General features: G+C 37.0%; 1 protein-coding gene across 1 annotated transcript; it reads left to right on the forward strand.

Moving 5' to 3' along the window:
• The first annotated feature begins 203 nt into the window (after positions 1 to 203).
• On the forward strand, positions 204 to 15,615 carry LACTB2 (lactamase beta 2). The gene is made up of 6 exons (XM_029959413.1): positions 204 to 441; positions 1,713 to 1,836; positions 4,547 to 4,725; positions 8,860 to 9,008; positions 10,758 to 10,839; positions 13,408 to 15,615. Exons 1-6 carry the CDS (start codon positions 219 to 221, stop codon positions 13,449 to 13,451), a joined length of 801 nt encoding a protein of 266 aa, XP_029815273.1. The 5' UTR covers positions 204 to 218; the 3' UTR covers positions 13,452 to 15,615.
• Positions 15,616 to 18,715: the final 3,100 nt, after the last annotated feature.

The following is an 18,715-nucleotide window of genomic DNA, read 5'->3' on the forward strand; positions in this document are numbered from 1 at the left end:
CAGGCCGCGCAGCTCCCCGGCCGTACTAAACGATGGTTCCCGCTACTTGTCCCGGAGTTGTAAATGTGTGGGCTATGTTTATTATTTATCTCACTTTTTAAATTGTCTTGACGGGAGGTTGGCGTATCGGGGAGCAAGAGATGGCGTCTGGATATGGAGACATCAGTTATTGCCACATTTCCATGCAATGTTGTCTTCTATTATTTTTTGTGTTTCAAATGAACACTCTTAATTCTGTGCTGTTTGTATGTCCCTCCCTTTTTTTGTCCGTGTGTAGAAGAGTCCTTATTGACACCGGAGAGCCAGCTATTCCTGAATATATCAGCTGTTTAAAGCAGGCACTGTCAGACTTCAATGTCTCTATTCAAGAAATTTTAGTGACACACTGGCATCGTGATCATACTGGTGGAATACCTGATATCTGCGAAAACATCCCGAATGGTAAGCCAGAGGTTTCAGATATTGAAATCTCATTTCATAATAACATTGAAAATGTTAGATACGTGGCAAGTGAAAAACATTAACTGAATGCTTCTGTGCAAAACAGCTGGATTATTCTTCTGGAATCTTCATATAAGATACATGTACTTTCATGATACTGTTGCAGTGTATTGAATGAGAGCAATCTGAATATTGTACTTGTAGTACTACAGTTTTTCTTCAGTGCCTGTGCATACCTTCATAGTGATTTTTTCTTATGTGTGAACAATGAGAACTTAGATTACCATCAGCAGTTTACATGGTATTAAGTGATGAGAGAAAAACTTGATAATCCTTCCTTTTTGCATTGACTGCAGTGACAAATTGATTGTTATTTTCACTTGTGTAAAAACAAATAACTTGAATTTTGAAAAAGAAACATGCATAACTTTGAGATTCCTACAGGAACCCACTAATAATTGCTGACAAATTCGTAGGCCTCAGATCATGAGGGGAAAGTGGTAGGGCAGTCCACAGGTAAATTCTGATCTAAAAATGTGTATTTCATATTGATAAACAGTAGAGGACATTTCTGCTTTGGTACCTGGGAAGAGAATAAGCAGTATGGATAATGCAGTAATTCTTAACATTGTTAAACTTTATCATGAACTTTGTCACAGGCTTTATTTTGTAAAACTGCTAAGTACTTTTCTGCAAAGAAGCCTGGGCACTACTGAAAACAGTTGGTGTCTTGGTGAGGATTTTGGGCTTGTCAACCCATGAGTGTGGTTGTAAAGACTAGCAAGGAATATAAATACCTTTCTGGGTTCTTATCCATAGGTGTTCCAGCCAAGTCATGCACAGTTCAAAACAATAAAAGCTAAGGGAATTTGCAGCTCAGAAAAGTCTCCAGTTTTAGGCAAATGTTGAATCATAATGAGAATGCGAGTGCAGAAATCTTAGTGGTGGTGTAAAAGTTTATGCAGGGTGGCTTTTGATGACTCAAGAAGGAATATTTGTAAAATATTATAATTACTGACCTTTTAATTTCATTTCTGATTGTTTTTTTCATCTTCTAATTTGTTGCTGGTTCAGAGTACAGTATTCAAAATCAGTGGCTTTCTCTATTCTTTACAAACATAAAGTTACTATACAGAATTTATTGTTTCTAGTTTTGTATTTGTACTGTGTGATAAGTAATCGTACTCATTAAAAAAGTAACCTTTCTGTGGAATTAGGTTTGTTAGTGACAAATTCCAAACATCAATTTCTTTACTTTCTTTAAATATTAGACTCAGGATATCGCATCTGTAAGCTCCCTCGCGTCCCTCACTGTGAAGAAACAATAGAAGGAGGACATAAATATTTTTATCTTAAAGAGGGTGATGTGATACAGACAGAGGGAGCCACACTCAGGTAAACACCAATTTCTGCAAGTTCTTTTTTCTTCAGAATTCTGACACATACATGTATCCTAATTTCTGTGACTGCAAACCCATACATCTAGTCTTTTCATCACTTATGCATGTGGACTTCCTGTCATAATCCAGCAGGTATGTTAATACAAAGAAATCGATTTTATGAATAAGAATTATCAGGAATTAGCCTTTAGTCTTTGGACTCAGCAGAGAAAATTAGGAACATTTCCCTAGAAAAATATTTTCTTTGGGAAAATCAAATAAAATTTTACATACTTTCTTATCACTCTTACATAAGTACTTACTATTAAAATTGATACTTTTGTGAAAGTGTATGGTAGTCTGGATGGATGATTTAGCATGCCTTTCTCTTTACTTTAAAAATATTTCCCAAGGAGACACTAAAACATTTAATACTTAAAATGTTAAATGTTAAATTTTAAACCTATGAGGTTCTTGTAGGGTGCCAGTCTGGGAGAACTTCTTCCCAGGGAGGATATTGCCTGTAATGTTAGTTTGAATGAGTGTGAAAGAGAAAGCCACTCTGCCTCATGGAAGCACACACACAACAAAAAGGTCTGATCCTTCTCTTTCCAGGCTCCTTTCATTAACAAGGCATTACACTTCTAAGGACAAAGTTTGCTTGTTTTCCTCAGTTTAGCTGGGAATTATATCCCAACTTGCAGAATGTCAGTTGGTTGATTAGAAGAAAAAAAAAGCCACATTTTTTTTAAAAAAGGGTATTTTTAGGACATATTTGTCCAAAAGCATTTTATTTTGTTAGTGTAAAAAAAAAATTAATAAAAGAGTATTATATTGCACATTGAAGACCTTTCACTTCCTTAAGTGGCCCATGTTTGGACAAAAATTTAAAGATGTAAACCAACTTTTTAAATTTCAATCCTAGTAAGACAAGAGTGGCACATTTTGAAGTTTGAGGTGGTGGAGGACCAGGCCTAAGCGTGTTTTGTCTCAAACATTATGACTGTCACGACAAGAAAGTTGTGGTTGGCAGAGAGGATCCCATGGAAGTGGGGCAGCACTGAGGCAGTTCCAAGCCAACTTCCTTTTCTGCCTTCAGACTCATGCCTGCATCAGTCCCCCACCCCAGCTGCCTTCCTGGAGGGCTCAAACAGGCTGGCTGTGCTGTTGTGGGAGTTGGGAGTTTGTTGTAAAAATACAGGGCTATTTAGCCAACACCTTTGAGAAGTTTGTTGTGAGGAATGGGAGTTTGTTAAGTGTGTTGTCAAAGTTAAGTGGTTGTTAGCCAACGCTTCTGGGACTAAATCGTGGGCTAGTTCCCAGAGTTAAGAAGATTATACCACTAAGCACAGGAGTTCCCTATCATGTGTCTGGTGTCTTTGTTCAGCCTGGTGAGAATTTATAATAGACATCACAGCCCCTATGGAGTCATGACAGGGGTAATGCATCCAAACTTCATGCTTGGTTAAAAGCAGGTAAGCTCTTTAAGAATACTCTCAGATCCACCACTGCTTCCAAGATAGCAGTATCTGCATGTTAAATTTTAGTTAGCAACCTTCAAGTTTTCAAGGTGAGCCAGGCAGTGCTGGGTTCATTTTCCATTGTTTTTCCATGTTAGTGGTTTCCTGGTAAAGTTTCATCAAGAACTGGAGCATAACACTTCCCACAAAGGCAAGATACAACCCATCATCTCGATTTTGATGTTGCTTCCATAGGGTGATGGCTCACCTGCTTCCTTCTGAGCTCAGTATTCAGTAAGAGCTGGAAGTCATTGCGTTGGATGGTGCTGCACTTGTGGTCTCCTAGCCCTGGCTGGGAGCTGTTTAGCCTTTCCCTGTCCACCGTGCTTGGCACCAGCCCTGGCAGTTCCTGATCACTGCTTTGGTGCATCTGCCGTTAACAGGAAGATCGTGATCAGGTTCAGCAGTGGTGCCGATGGGAGCTGTGTTACTCTCAGTCTGCATCAGCCTCAGCGTAAAGCCTTCTGCCTTTCAGAAATCCTAGTGAAAGAGCACCACAGTGCAGCTCCTTGGCAGCTCAGGTTACCACATATACACACATATCCACTGTCCCTTTGTGGCATGCTAATGCAGTGCTGATTCAAGATGTGGGTCCTTAATCTTTACCATCCAGATGTTTAATGATCTGCACATAGAACAGCTAAAAGACCATGGTTCTTTGTATTTGATGGCTCTGCTCCTCTGTGCCATGGGGCTTTCAGGGAAAAATAAATTTTTAGAGATTTAACTTTATCTGGGTCAGGTTCAGAAATTTAGAGTTAATTTCTAAAGGAATAGACATCATCATTAACCTTATTGCTAAGTACAAGGTGTATGTCAAGAATGTCACGCTTTTCAATTTGGAAATAATATTTGAATCTTTGAAAGCTTCAGAGTAAAGCCCTCTAAAACAGAAGTTGTACACTGCTAGTCAGCTCCCTTAATGCACTTGTATTATGATGTGTCACGTAAGTAAAGGCATGTCAGTAAGTAAAGTTAGAGATGATGATCTGTGTTCTCTGCCTGGTATAAGGAAATGGACTGGGATTAGACAAAGTGATACCCTGGTTACATGAACTTTTCAGCCTTTTCTTGGTCATTTTTTTTCTGATTCTTGTGGGCTGCTTTGCAAGTGTGTGATTTTATTATTATTTGTTCTTGCTTCAAAAATTAAGCATATTTGCTGTGTGAAAAACTTATGCTTTTTTGTTGTTGTTCTTTAAACAGAGTTTTATATACACCAGGACACACCGATGATCACATGATTTTACATCTAGAAGAAGAAAATGCTGTATTTTCCGGTGACTGTATTTTAGGGGAAGGAACAACAGTAATTGAAGACCTGTATGATTACATGAAAACTTTGAAAAGGTTGTTAGAAATGAAACCAGATTTAATATATCCAGGTAAGTGGTTCTATTTTTAACTTCTTTCTTTTACTGTGTAATTTTGAAGTATGTCCTCTAAGAATTTGAGAACTCTTATTACAATCAAACACCATTCCTGATGTAACAATTCAAGTTCATTACTTAATAAGCACTAAGCTAAGATGACTTTATGGCATGGTGGTTTGCAAGACTTGAAAATTCGTAGTGATAGGTATCTTTCCTTCCTGAAATTTCTCCATTTGAGGGTGAATCTTGTGTTTCTGTGCCCAAAACCTCCAGAGGCCAGAATCTTTCACTGTTTAAATTATACAGCAAATTTAGTTTTCTTATATTACTGTATCCATGTGCCTTAATGTTACATTGGAAATAAAAATGATAGTTGTTCTTTTGGTCCTTTTCATCCCCACATATTCTGCCACTGTGAGTACCTAGTAAAGTTTTTTGAGAGAGATGTCTGTCCCTTGCAACACAGATTAATCACAAATTCATCTTGAAAAGCTGCAGAACTGTGAAATGGTTGTCTTAGTTAATGACTTAGGTTAAATTTGAACAAGAGCCAAACATGTTCTAAAAATAAGTTGCCGATTCACTCAGTCTATGACTTTTCTTTAATTTTTTTCCTCTCTTTCCTGCAAACCTTGGGAATGCATTTACTTTTCATATAAATCATGTGTCTATTTGACAAGACTGCATTTTAAGAACTCATTATGTAACAATGGTTTAAACTCCTCATTTGCTTTCTCAGAGCTACATTTCAGGATTGTTTTCTGCCTTTTTTCTGTTTCATCATCTTCAACTTGTCATTCTGAGCTACTGTGTCTACATTCTCAGTCCTGTCTTGCTCCCATTAACCATCTATATTTGGCCTACTGTCTTGTTCACTCTTAAAATAGCCTTCTTTTGAAGTAGGTGTCCTTTAAGTGCTTTAAGATCTAAGCATAAAAATGCTATTTAAGAAAAACATCATTATAGATATTCCATGGACATGGAGGCTGATGTAGTCAGAATAGCAACTTGGTCATAGTTATTGACTTAACTTCTGTTAAGACTAAAAATATTTTAGCTTCCAGAATCTCACTCAAATGTTCTACTCTCTTTCAATCTGTTCCTCTAATTGAATTTCTGCCTTCAAAAAGTCCATATATGCCAAATTCTATTTTGTTTATCAATTTTATCTGTTGTATTTCTCTCTATTCTTAATGGTTATGTATCTAGATTACACATTCACCCAGGCTGAATATTTGTGCCTTTTATATGTAACTGTTTGCTACTGTTGTAACTGTGCTTCTACTGTACTTGCAATTAGGAAGCCAGTGTGATATTATGCATTTTCAGTGATGAGTAGCCAAGTATTGAGTTGGTTCAAAATTAACTTTCTTTTTTCATCCATGCACCACAAAGTGTATGTGCAGTTGGGTAGAAGATGGTTATTGCTCAATCAGAACAATTGTTTATGCTGTTGGATAACTACAGCAGAAGGTAGTTTGCTTTGCTACACATTCTATGTAAGTTGAGAACTTCATCTGTACTGCAGTTTTAGATCTTCATAATTTTTGAACTGTTTTTCTGTTCCCCATCCATGCTTTAGCACTCACGTGGCAGCCTCAGAATTAGATGAATTTTTGTAACAAGCTGACTGCTGGCTAGCTGTGAGTAGCCAATCATTCCCCTTCTGTGCTTTTTTTTGAATTTAATGTAGAAGTGACTCAGGCAGAATACTCATGACATCTACTTACAGTCCGTATTTGATGAGAATCCTGGGGACAAGAAAAAGGCATTTTAGTCAGCAGAGGGCTCCCCATCCTGTAATAATGAACAATATTCCTTCATAATACAGAAAAAATGGTTCTATGCAAAATTTCATGAGCCAGTTGTTTTCTTCAGTTCTATCCTTTGTGCTGTAATTTAAGGTAAGAGTATCTGTATTATTTCACAGTGTGTTACTAGAAAATAATATGAATCTGTCTGATATTAAATTCGTGGAATGACAGTCATATTTTGAGAGTGCTTTTCGTGTGCTTAAACATTTTACATTTATTCAGATATAAATCCATTTATGGATGAAGTTAACTATATTGCTGTCCTGGAAAAATGATGGATGGGAAAGATGCACATCTGGATTTAGTTCATAGATTTCTGACATCATTTTAATGTATGTATATGCATACACAACAGCTAGGGATCAGATGATGTAATGGATATGAAATGCCTTTAACTTTGCAAAATGTGGATTCCATTTCAGGTCCTGACATTGGTCCTGTGGTCTAAGTCAATTAAATCACTTGGAAGAGTGGGGACAGCTTTTAAGATGCCTTGTGATTCCATGTGCAGGCCTTACTTTTGATTGCTTTAATGAGACTTCTGTCCTTAGGGAATGCAAGAGAATGGACAGTTACTGTTACAGTCTCTGCTTTGTATACCCTTTAGTGTGTTTTTTCTAAATTTAAAGTTTTGGGTTTATAAATGGTAACAGTGTTATATTTGTAATTTACATTGTAAGGGACAATAGCTTCAGATTAAATATGTTTGAAATCATTAAATATAAATGCATATGACAGTATAGTTTTATATTTGCACATTACATATCTTATATTTATAATACTATATTTACACAAGGTAAGCTTCAAGCTATATTTAGTAATTTCAGATGTGCTGAAGTGAGTGTATAAGTTGAATTGTGTATATTTTGACTTATGGAAGAACAGATTCCTTTGGCACTTTATTTCACAGATATTCAAAACATGAAAAACTAATTGCTCTTTTTCTATAAGCTGCCTGTCCTCAGGCAAAATGAGCTTTAAATTAAGGAGCCTTAATACTAAAAAGCCATTTAGTCAGTTAACCCAAAGTACAAGTAAAGAATAAGGTGATTTTTTTAAATAGTCCAAGAATCTCAAAAAGAAACTGTCCAACTTGGATGATACTAGATAACTTCTAAAAGAAAGCTATGGTTTTTTACACTACTTTCTTTTCTACTAATTTTGTGAATTACTCAGAGTTTGCATTGGCAGAGCTGGAAATTGCTGTTGCTACTTCAGTGAGATATACAGGCAAAGAAATAGGAAACCTTGCTATAAAAAGCATGTGATGATTATTCATGCAAGTAGATTTCTCAATAGGTAAAACATTAAGTTTAATATCTGTGCATGTAATTCTCATGGCTGAAGAACATTTTCATCTATCATTTTAGTGTACCATGAGGCAGTATTTGATTTTTCCATAAAGGTTAGTGCTTAACCAATTAAGCCTTTTCTTAAGGTGATTCAAAGACCTGTCAGTAAGCTGAACATTTCGGAACTGGCACAATCAGTCCAGGAAAAAACATGTCTGGTTTTCTTTATTAACCAGCTGGACGTGAAATGACCCACCTGTAACTTTCCCCGTGCCTTGCTTATTCCTGCCCTGACACATTCCGATTGGCTCACTGATTTGTCCCTTCTGTTAATTTTTTTTGATCATACTTATGATCACTTATGCTTTTAAAGGAATAAAATATGGTGTATGAATCAGTTCTGAAGATCTGTCCTGGAAAATTACCTGTCACAATTAAAGATGCCACCTCAGTGCTTGCTAGGTAGTCCCCAACAGGACAGTAGTACCTGAGTCCTTTACATCAGTCACTGTTGTTCAAAGGCTAATATCAGTTTAAATCATCAGTATCAATGTCCTTTGGGGAGGGGAAGACAGGCAAACACAGATACTATAATAACATGAATCTCATTTTAAAGTCTGCTCAGCAATGAACTCCTTTCCATTTTTTTGAATAGCCTAAAGTAGTCTTCCCTTGCTTTCCTCATTCCATCTGAAGTATTCCTTTTCCCCATTCAGACTTTTCATATCCTAATTCTTCCTTTCCATCTTAATGCTTTTCAGTTGCAGACTGTGATACAGACATTCAAACTTAATTGTGGCCTATTTATATGATGGGAAGAAAAAAAAAACAAAAAAAAAAACCACACACAAAATCATTCAAAGAATGTCTGACAATTTAACATCAAGGATGCTCTGACAGGGTGATTCATAAAGGTGCTGCTTATTCCTTATGACTCTTAAATCTACTGGAGTTTATATAGGAATGTTTTAATTATTCAATAGCATACTTAATTCCAGATTTGAGTAATAGTGCTGTGGTACGTGTGTTTTGATTTTTAGGTCACGGCCCCGTAGTACGTGATGCAAATACTAGAATCCAAAACTACATTTCTCACCGAGTTGCACGTGAGCAGCAAATTCTAAATGTGTTCCAGAAGAATACTGGAAAATCATACACATCCTCAGAGCTTGTAAAGATAGTATACAAGGTAATTGTTGATTCAAAGTTTTTAGATCAAGCTAAAGAAAATTGAGGTTATGTTCATAAAATTGTACGTAACAGTTGAAGTCTTTGGGTGAAGACCATGGTGGCTTCTTAAAAGAGAGAAAAAAAAAATTCTGCTTGTTCGGGGTTCACTTATGACTGCATCTAAGTTGTATTGCTTAAGCACTTCATTGGAGTGAGACCCAGATGATTCTTACGAACTTCTTATTTCACTACCTAGATGGCCCTAAGCACAGTTTCATAGGATGAAGCAAAAATAAAGTTGTACAACTTGGTTCTGAGTGAAAAGTATAACGTGGCGAGTAGTCACTGATTTGCCAAACTGTGTTTGGAGTCTCCTGAAGATTGGTTAGAACTTCTAGTTCCTGATTTATCAGTCTGCAGGAGATTGCAGGTAAACTGCAGCTCCACAGAGATGGATGTTGCTACTCAGAAGTTGGATAGCTTGTATGTCATTAGACAGGAGTAAGAGTATTTTTTTTGCTACTTCATCATTCTTCATGTAACCTCCGCAATCCCTGTTGTGTGGGGGTTGCCCCTCCTAGCAAACAGAGATGAGAGATACAGCATTTACTTAGGAGGAAGATGACAAAGTTGCCAATGGCTTTGGCTTGTGCACAGATCTGTAACAGCTTCACAACTCGTTTTTCATGGTTCTGCTGACCTCCAGTTTCCAAAAGAATGAGTACGTCAAGTTGAATGTTTTGCAGTGCTGATGTACTGTTACTTGTGGCAATTCAGCTTCTGCAGTTTTCCAGCCTGATCAACTAGTTTTTGAGTATACAGCCATTGTCATGTTTCTGTAAATCACAAATCACTTGTCCTATATATATAAAAATTTTTTCAATACTACTAAAGCTTTATATTACAAAGAAAAGTGTGTGCTTTCAAAGCATTTTAAAGGTTCACAATTTATTTAACTAATTTTCTAGTGAATTTTCCTACCATGCTCATATTATTTAGAGAAAAACTTTTTAATTTTCAAAAATAAAAAAAAAAGCTTTACTTTTAGGATGATAGAGCTGGAGAGGGGGATTTTGAGTAATCATTATAGAATCATAGAATGCTTTGGGTTGGAGGGACCTTAAAGGTCATCTAGTTCCAACCCCCCTGCCACAGGCAGGGACATCTTCCACTAGACCAGGTTGCTCAAAGCCCTACCCACACTGTCCTTGAACACTTCCAGGGATTGGGCATCCACAGCTTCTCTGGGCAACCAGTGTTACTATTTTTTACCTAATGAGCACTGAAAAATTTTAAGAGATGTTTTGTCCTCCTGAAGCTGTTATATTTTTTAATTGTTCACTTATTTACAGACACTAATCACTGCAGGATATTTAAACCTATGCAAATGTTGTTGTGGAATAGAAGTGATAGGTTTATGTGGAGAAATGCGTCTTAAGTTTGTCTTTAAAAATACTCAGCTACACTGACAACCCAGTGCAGACAAAGCTCAGAAGAGCACAGTCTTCTCAATGCTGGCCAAAGTTTGCATCATACAAACGGATAATGCAAAAAATGAGCAAAGTAAACAAAAATGTGTTGTTAGACTGCTAGTTTAACTGGTGTAAAAATGATTTACTCATCTCTGTTTCCTGTAACTAACTGAATGTTCAACATGGCAGTTCAGAAGAGGAAAATATATGGTAATAAACCATGAGTTCCATATATTGAAAAAATAATTGATGAATATTTAAACAAACACAACATGCATATTTTTTGTTCCCATTAGGAAATCCCTGAAAATTTACTTCCAGCAGCAGAAAAAAACCTCCTAGTCCACTTGAAGAAGCTAGAAAAAGAAGGAAAAGTGTGTAAGTTGTGGATGGGGAGTAAAAGGAGGGTCATTTTTATTTTCATGTTTTATGTACTGTTAGTCATTTTATTATAGTGCATTATTTTATAGGGGGGAAAAATGCAATTTGTTGCAGTAGCTTTGTTTCAGTTTGAAGTAGAGCGATATACAAAATGATTGTACAGTATTTTCAAACTTTTAGAAAATATTCCATGAAGTATTTATTACTTGCCTAGAGCACAGTGCATATACCTTTAAATTTTTATTTACAGCATACCATAGAATACATTCCTAATGCTAGCATTTATATCTTTGTATATTTTCTGGAATTCATACCTAAATATGCAAGTACATAGCATTTTATGGGTTTACATTTAAGTTTCTGCATTTCTTAAATGCGTATTTTTGTGTGTATGTGTTCTAGAGATGCTTAACATCAAGCAGTGTAAATTTTTACGATTCCTGATTAGTACAGTACCTAAGCAGAGCAACTGAATTTAGTTTACTGTTTCTGTTTCTGTAATGGCATGTGCATATGGAAATGTTATGCAGACAGAAGCTAAGGAATATATTTCTTCCTGTTCATTACATAACTGCACCCAGGACTGTCTACTTATAAGTAAATAACAACACAAATATTTACAGCTGTTTCAGATTTTCAGCATTTACCAGCCTGAATAACAACATGAAATTAGTGGGGTTTTTTTCAACTTAGACCTTCTGTTTATTTTAATGATAAAACAGCTACTAGATACTAATTGAACAACTGAAACTTAATTTTTGTAATAATAATAACCTTCTTTTTATTCAAAGAAAATAGACTAGTGTCACACAAATGCAGTTATTACTCAAGTTCAGAAAGTGTTGTCTTTAGACTTACTTGTGCAGAACGCCATAGAAGCTTACCAGCACGATAGTGCACCAGCTTTTAAATATTATCTCAATTCTTGGTTATTAATGTGCATTACTGACCTACACGTTTCTGCACTTTGGCTCCAGCAGACTCCTCAAGGGCATTGGGCACTGTTGACTGGTTTATCCCTTCCTTTCACTACCAAAGTAGTTCAAGAAACAGCATTTTCTATTTAGATCAAGTAGTGGATAAATTAACTTTCCCTTGAAAGGTAGACTTGCAGTCTTCCCTACAAAAACCTGTGTGCATCTTGAATGTCTGGGAATTACTTTGTCTGAGCGAGCTACAGACTTAAGGGTTTATTTGTTTGTTTTCCCAAAAACACCATTTCTGTGTTTACTGAACAAAAATAACTCAGTTTTCCTCAGAAATCACTTTTCAGTTTTGAAGAGACAGCAGATACAGTCAGTTATTTGTTCACAAAGAATCAATTACTTGAAAATATTGATATGTTTAAATAACAAGAGGAGATACTAATCAGAATAATTGTGACTCTTACTCCAGTTGGAAGTCCTTGATTCAGGTGTATGCTCCTGTTTTTCAGGAAGGACAAGAAACGCCCTTTGAAGTTTTTTGGTTTGGTTTGGTTTTTAAACTTCAGTTTGTGCTCACAGAGAAGGAGGAAAACAATCTCATCATAACACTTGGGGTGCTGATCTCTGCAGTTGCTGAATTTTTAAATATAAGCTTAGGCCCGGGTCTATGGTAAATGCTTAACATCACGTGACCTTTGTCCATTTTTCAGTTCAAATTAAGGATGTCTGTTAGGGAAAACTGATTCTGTTGGTTCTGGGCACATAGCATGCCAATGCTTGTGTGCTCTCATGGCACTTGCTCATTTGATTTTTATGTCCTTTCCACCTACTCAGAGTTGCAGCATTTCAAGTTTTGTTCTCATTGTGGAAGGCTTGAGTTGTAGACATAACACTGTCTGCTTAATTTTCACAAAATATTTTTCCCAAGAAACATCTTGTCAGTGTCACTAAGGAGTGTGACAGGCACATAACAACCTTATAAGAGAGTTACTCAATGGAAATGATGGCCATATGCTGTCTGCTGCAGTCATTCATTTACTGCTTCATACGGGGGACTGCGGTTTTTCTTGGTACATAACTTTTACAACTTCAGTTGGGAGTGACACTGCCCTTACAGATCTCCTTTTCTTACTTGAAACAGAAAAATAATGTCTTGTAAACAGGAGCACAGCACAATATGTACATGAAAGCTTTCTCCCGTGTTTGGATATAATTTGGTCATTATATCATTGCTGATGAAGAGACAAAAATAATTTGAATGTTCTTAATTTAGCAGCACAGACTTTTTTTCCCTCTAAAGTGTATAAAGTTCAGAAAATAGAACAAGGGCTCTTCTACCTCAGATATCTTAATATCTAGAAAGTTTAATATTCTGAACTTTAAATAACTAGAGTATTATCAAACCCTTTTTATTAATCTCTCTTGATATTGCTAGGTTACATTGTGAAACAGTTCATGTTTATCACCTTCCATGAAAACTGAACATTGGCCTGAAGGAAAGTATTTCAATAGCTTTAATAAAAAATTACATGTATACATATATGTGCATGTACAGGTTTAAGTTTGAGATAGTCTAATGTTTATAAATAGAATCTTAAGGGTTGGTTTGTGACTAATTTGGCCTTTTTTTTCTTAACAGTACGTGACGAAACTCCCACCTTCAGATGGAAAAACAATTTATAAGTTATGCAAGATTGCTCAAGAATGTATTTAATCTGCACAATTGCTGTATGAAAAAGTATATGAGCTCAGCCTATATGTAAAATAAAAACTAATTTTTACTTATTTTTTTTTAAATCAGTAACACAGTTTTAAAGCAATGTTACAGTCAGTTAACTAATGTTTTTCATATTCTACTTCATAGGAATTTTAAAAGTATCCTGATAGGTACTGAGCTAATAAAATGGAATGAGCGTGAAGAACCAAATCATACCTTTGTTACAAAATGCCCAGTGGCAGAAGACAAATAGCAAGGTCTTATGAACTTAATATTATGATGTCATAAAGCAATATAATAAACTTTATAAATCAGATATATAAAAAACTGTAGTAAAAAGAAGAGAAAGTATGTTATTCTAAACCTGTTTTCATTTGCTTGTGCTTCTCAAGAAGTGATTTTCTAATAAGTTATCTGTACGTTCTAAAAAACCAAATTATTTCTATTAATAGATGTAAATACTGGAGTTATGTTCCTTTTCTAATTTAGCTGACTGTGCTCATCTTTGCTGGTTGTTCGCTGCAATAGGTTTGAACAAATACTGAAAGTAATTTCAGGCTTCTCTGTTTTCTGGTGGAAACACCATTTCTATGGAATTCATTCAGAGGATTCAGTAATTTTAACTAACCAGTGTCAAAAATGTCCTGAGTTGGAGTAGATTCTTAAATTCTTTATCTTCTAAGATTCTGCAAGAATGTAATTTAAAATCTATATAAATTGAGATACATATTGCACACCATATGAAGTTAACTTTATCTGTGACATCATAACTAACAATCTTCAAGTTTTGCTGTTAAATCCACTTAAATTACAAATATTTTAACTAAAGGTTGTATTTGGTTGTAAAATACTGTATAGTGTATTACAATACAATGTTTGATGATTAATTTAAACTGTGAGTTCCCTTCCCTGTTTAGCTTACACCTGAAGAATAGTACATAAATGTTGGCATTACTTTGTGTGTTCCAAGTATGTGGCATTTAATGATACACACACTTCTTTTAATGTTGGCTCAACCTTAAAAAACAAAAGCAGATATGAAATGTTTTGAAACTACCAGGGACAAATATATGTCCCTTAAAACCTTTCGCCATTCAATCCTGTACCCTCATTTGTGAAATATGAATATGTTTGGGTATGTAAAGACATGTCATCATACTTAGCATTATTTTATGGAGTTGATGGCATTTGTTCTGATCAGATGAGACAAATCCAAAACAAAAATGCTCCCGAGAACAGCATCCAAAACTGAAATTATATTCTGAAGTAGCAGCCAGACCCCTTCAGAAGGGAAATAATTACTTTCTGCTAAAATTATGCTGTTTGCAAACTTCATTGATCTGACTTTTGGCCACATCATGACATGCACTCACTTTTAACTTTTGGTGCAGTGCTGTTTTGAGGTCTTTTTCAGGTCTCCTAGTTTTCCTTTCTTTTGTATTTTCCATTTACTTGCATTTTTCTGTTTCAGACTCTTTTTATTCCTTCCCCACACAAACATTTTTTTTTCAATTCCTTTTGGATTCTTTCTCTCTTCATAGTTACTCAGAATGGACTTCTTGCCATTAATAATTAGTTCTCCTGTAGCTATTTCATGAATCTGTAGTTTTCTTTTCCATTGTTAGGAATAGAAGCATAACTATCACTACTTTCTTTAAAAAAAAAAAATTCACATGCTCTTACATCGTTTTGCTTCAGGAAAACAGAAATATCAGTGAAATGACAGTTTTCTGTCATGAGGTCTGAAAGCCTAAGACAGTAGGAAACCAGTATGAAGAGGTGATATCTCATTCTCTTTTTGATCTAAAGAAGAAACCTAATGTTGCCTAACCATTTTCTTCTGTTTTACTGTAAGTTTTTAAATACAGGGAAATGGCTTTAGAATCCAATTAAAGAATTGTTGGAACTTGCAGACAGCGAAGAAAGTAAGAGAATACAAATCAGAGAACTTCATGTTCTGTGCTGTGCCACAACAAATGCCTGACATCTTCAAAAGAAAATGAGGGAAAGGGCAGTTTAACCAGACAAGTCATTAATGATTGTGTATTGTGTCTTTGAAATATTAAGAGCAGAGTTTACACTGTTACTGAGATGTATATGTAATAAAGGGTGCTTACCTTTGCTATGACATGTTGTAAAGGTCTCAAGACTCCTTGTTGATTATGTCAGACGGAATGTTTATTTAAAAATGGTGGTAATGTAAGCTTTAGGCTGTGTATGTATAAAAATGGGAATTAGCCTATTCACATCCCTTACGTGAATATGTTCATCTGTGCAGAATGCACTGAAAGTTACAGATAAAAACAAGAGAAGGAGCAATTTCTGTCTCAACAGGCTAGAAGGGCAAAAGTCATTTGCTGTGTTAACTTTCTAAAGAGCTGAGGACAGAAGCTGGAGGAAGCACAAGTGTTTCCAGCCTTCCTGCCAGCTCACATGAAGATTCTGTTCTGAGGGACTGCATCATTTATTAGGTTTAAGACCTAGGAAAGAAGTTTGATGATAGTTATAACCTTTTTGAGGTTTTCTATTCTGTTTCTTGCTAACTTGCTTATTTAGACTTCTTTTAAAATTGTTCTTGGTTCTATCTTTAAGCATGTTTGATGACAAGTGAATTAAGGAAAGGTTCCCAAATAGGAAGAGTGTTGTGTTTGTGTCTTACAACTGAAGGTGCCATAATACTCTTCCTCCCAAAGTCTCCACAGTCTTGCCACCTGATACACTTTATTTGGTTTTCTTGGTGAGGTTTTGGGCACACACATGCACAGGTGCTAGTGGCTTCTCCTGTTTCAGGTGATAGGGAACTTCTTTCCTAAATCATGTGACCATTTTGAAGCCTAGTGTTGCAAAACATGGATATCTGGAAAGAAACGTAGCAAACATAGGCCAGCCACCTACTGGCAAGAAGCAGAGTGAAGGCTGTGTCGTGTTTCAGATTATCCCACTTTGCCTAGACAGCTGTCAGAGACTGAAACAGTTAATGGTCTATGCATTCTATGATTGCCAAAGGACTTTTGCGGGCTTCTGCAGGACTTTTGCATTATACCTCTGATGGCCCATCAAAGCCCATCCCCCCGCCAATCTTGAAAGGTGGGAAAAACCCTTTTGGCCAGGCAGGCCCCTCAGGAAAACTCAGCACAGACCCAGGAGATGTTGGAGGCTCCTGGCATGGCCTGTGACACTAACCATGGATATAGTAACTCATAACTTCTTTGAGTGTGGGGGCTTCCCTCCTTCACCCCCAACAGACCAAGGCCTCCACTTCAACTGACAGACATGGAAGCTGCAACTCCCAAGTTTCATCACTGGACCCCGTGGGCGGTGACTATAGACATCTTTCTACTCTCAGCTTTTCTTTCCCTTACCCTTATCCTGTCTTCCCTTTCTCTCCCTTATGCATTTCCCCCCCCAGGGGTTATCCCTATGATAGATAATATAGATGACAACACCCAAAATGCTAACAATACCTGTTAAAACAAAATTGTTAAAATAAACCCTACCTATATATGTTTTCAGACACCGATTATTCAGTGTTGTTTCACTCTAATCCACCCCAAGGGAATTATTGATAAGAACCTGGGTTACCCCCCTCCCCTTTTTCTGGGGTGGGTTGTAACAACAGTCATATGAAACTTCATGTGGCAGAAGAGGGAACTGCTGATAAAAGGAAGGTGTGGAAACTTCAGATGAAGTGACAGGTTGCCTCAGTATAGCAGTTTATAGACTGTATCATCAGGACAAACACAAAACCAAGCTGAAACCAAGGGGCTCAGTGCTTGTATGACAGGACATCCAGCCAAATGCTCAAGGCACTTGCTGATTACAGCTTGGGAAAGCACGTCTTGTCCCAGTTAAGTCCTGTTTGTTATATTCTGTGGAGATGAGATGACGTAATTTCTTTTAAGTCTGAGGTGGGACATTGATGCAAACATACTGCAAAAAGGATTCCAATTTTTATCCCAGCCCAATGTACTTCACAGGTGCAATATGTTACATCCATGACTACACTGTATGCAGTCAGGGATATACTTTCACATTGTTATTGTTGAAATAGTGTTCTGCTTACTTTAGAGTAACAAAATACTGGTGTATCCAGGGGATTAAGAGATTTCTAGGGTATAAAACATCTTGGGATTGAAATATGAATGCTGCTTCTGTTTAATCTTAAAAAAAAAATACAGCCATGCAAGGAAATTTTCTGTAGCCTTTTCTGTATTTTTTAAGTATCCTAGATCATCTCTAGACACCAAATATATCTGTCTGATGATTTATGAAATTCACAGGAAACCTCTGAGCATCTACACAGCTGAGGAAGATGTTTTATAGTTGAAAAACCTGGAGATCAGTCTGGTCCATACAGTAGGAAGAAATGAACCTATCACCAACAGCTCATACAATATATTTGATGCATGCTCTCAATTCTGGCAGGGCGAAGCAATACCAACCAAACAGCTGAACCTTAATTTCTTACCCTAATTTCTTACCCTGTATTCATTAGCTGCTGACAACACTAAATTTCAGCTGTAAATTAGTCATTTTCTTGATCTTTCTTTTTCATATATCCACGGGGAGTATCTGCCACCCAGAAGCTTTAATAAATAAACAGAACATGAATTTTGGAGGGGACGAAGGACAGCTGAATTCAGCCTGGATGTCTTCCACATCAGCGTTTATTTCTCAGACCTCTTCATTCATCCATTTAAACCAGGCGAGAGTCTCCTGTGACAGGCTTGTTTTTTTAATCTACTTCTAATCTTCTGTTAATGTCTCTTCCTCCTGTACTTCTCGGTTAGCTTTTCTTCCCCTCTCCTTTCTTGCACTTGGATTCCTTGTTACTGTAATTGCTACATGTTACTTCTGGCTGCACACTACAGTGTGGGCAGAGGGACAGCGGGAGCCGCTGGTGACATCGGGACCGTGCGGCTGCGCCTCGGCCGTACCTAGAACGAGCCCGGCGGGCGTCCTCCTTGCACCCTCCAGGAGCCCATCTTATGGCCTGCGGGGGTCTGGTGACCACCAAGCTTAGCCTCGGAGAAGGAAAGAGTGAAAAAAAAAAAAGTGAACCTGGATGGCGGGGGTGCCGAGAGGGAGTGGAGTCCGACCCGGCTCCGTGGCACAGCCCGAAGCGGGGGCAGCCCGCTCTATTAGGTCGCGACCCCGGCGGGATCCCCAGTCATTTTATGTCGCCGCTGTCCCGGTGGGAGAGAAGCTGGGCCCGTGCCCAGCGAGGGTT

Source organism: Manacus vitellinus, unplaced genomic scaffold (genome assembly GCF_001715985.3).
Source record: "Manacus vitellinus isolate BGI_N305 unplaced genomic scaffold, ASM171598v3 scaffold_1_pilon, whole genome shotgun sequence".
Classification (NCBI taxonomy): Eukaryota; Metazoa; Chordata; class Aves; order Passeriformes; family Pipridae; genus Manacus; species Manacus vitellinus.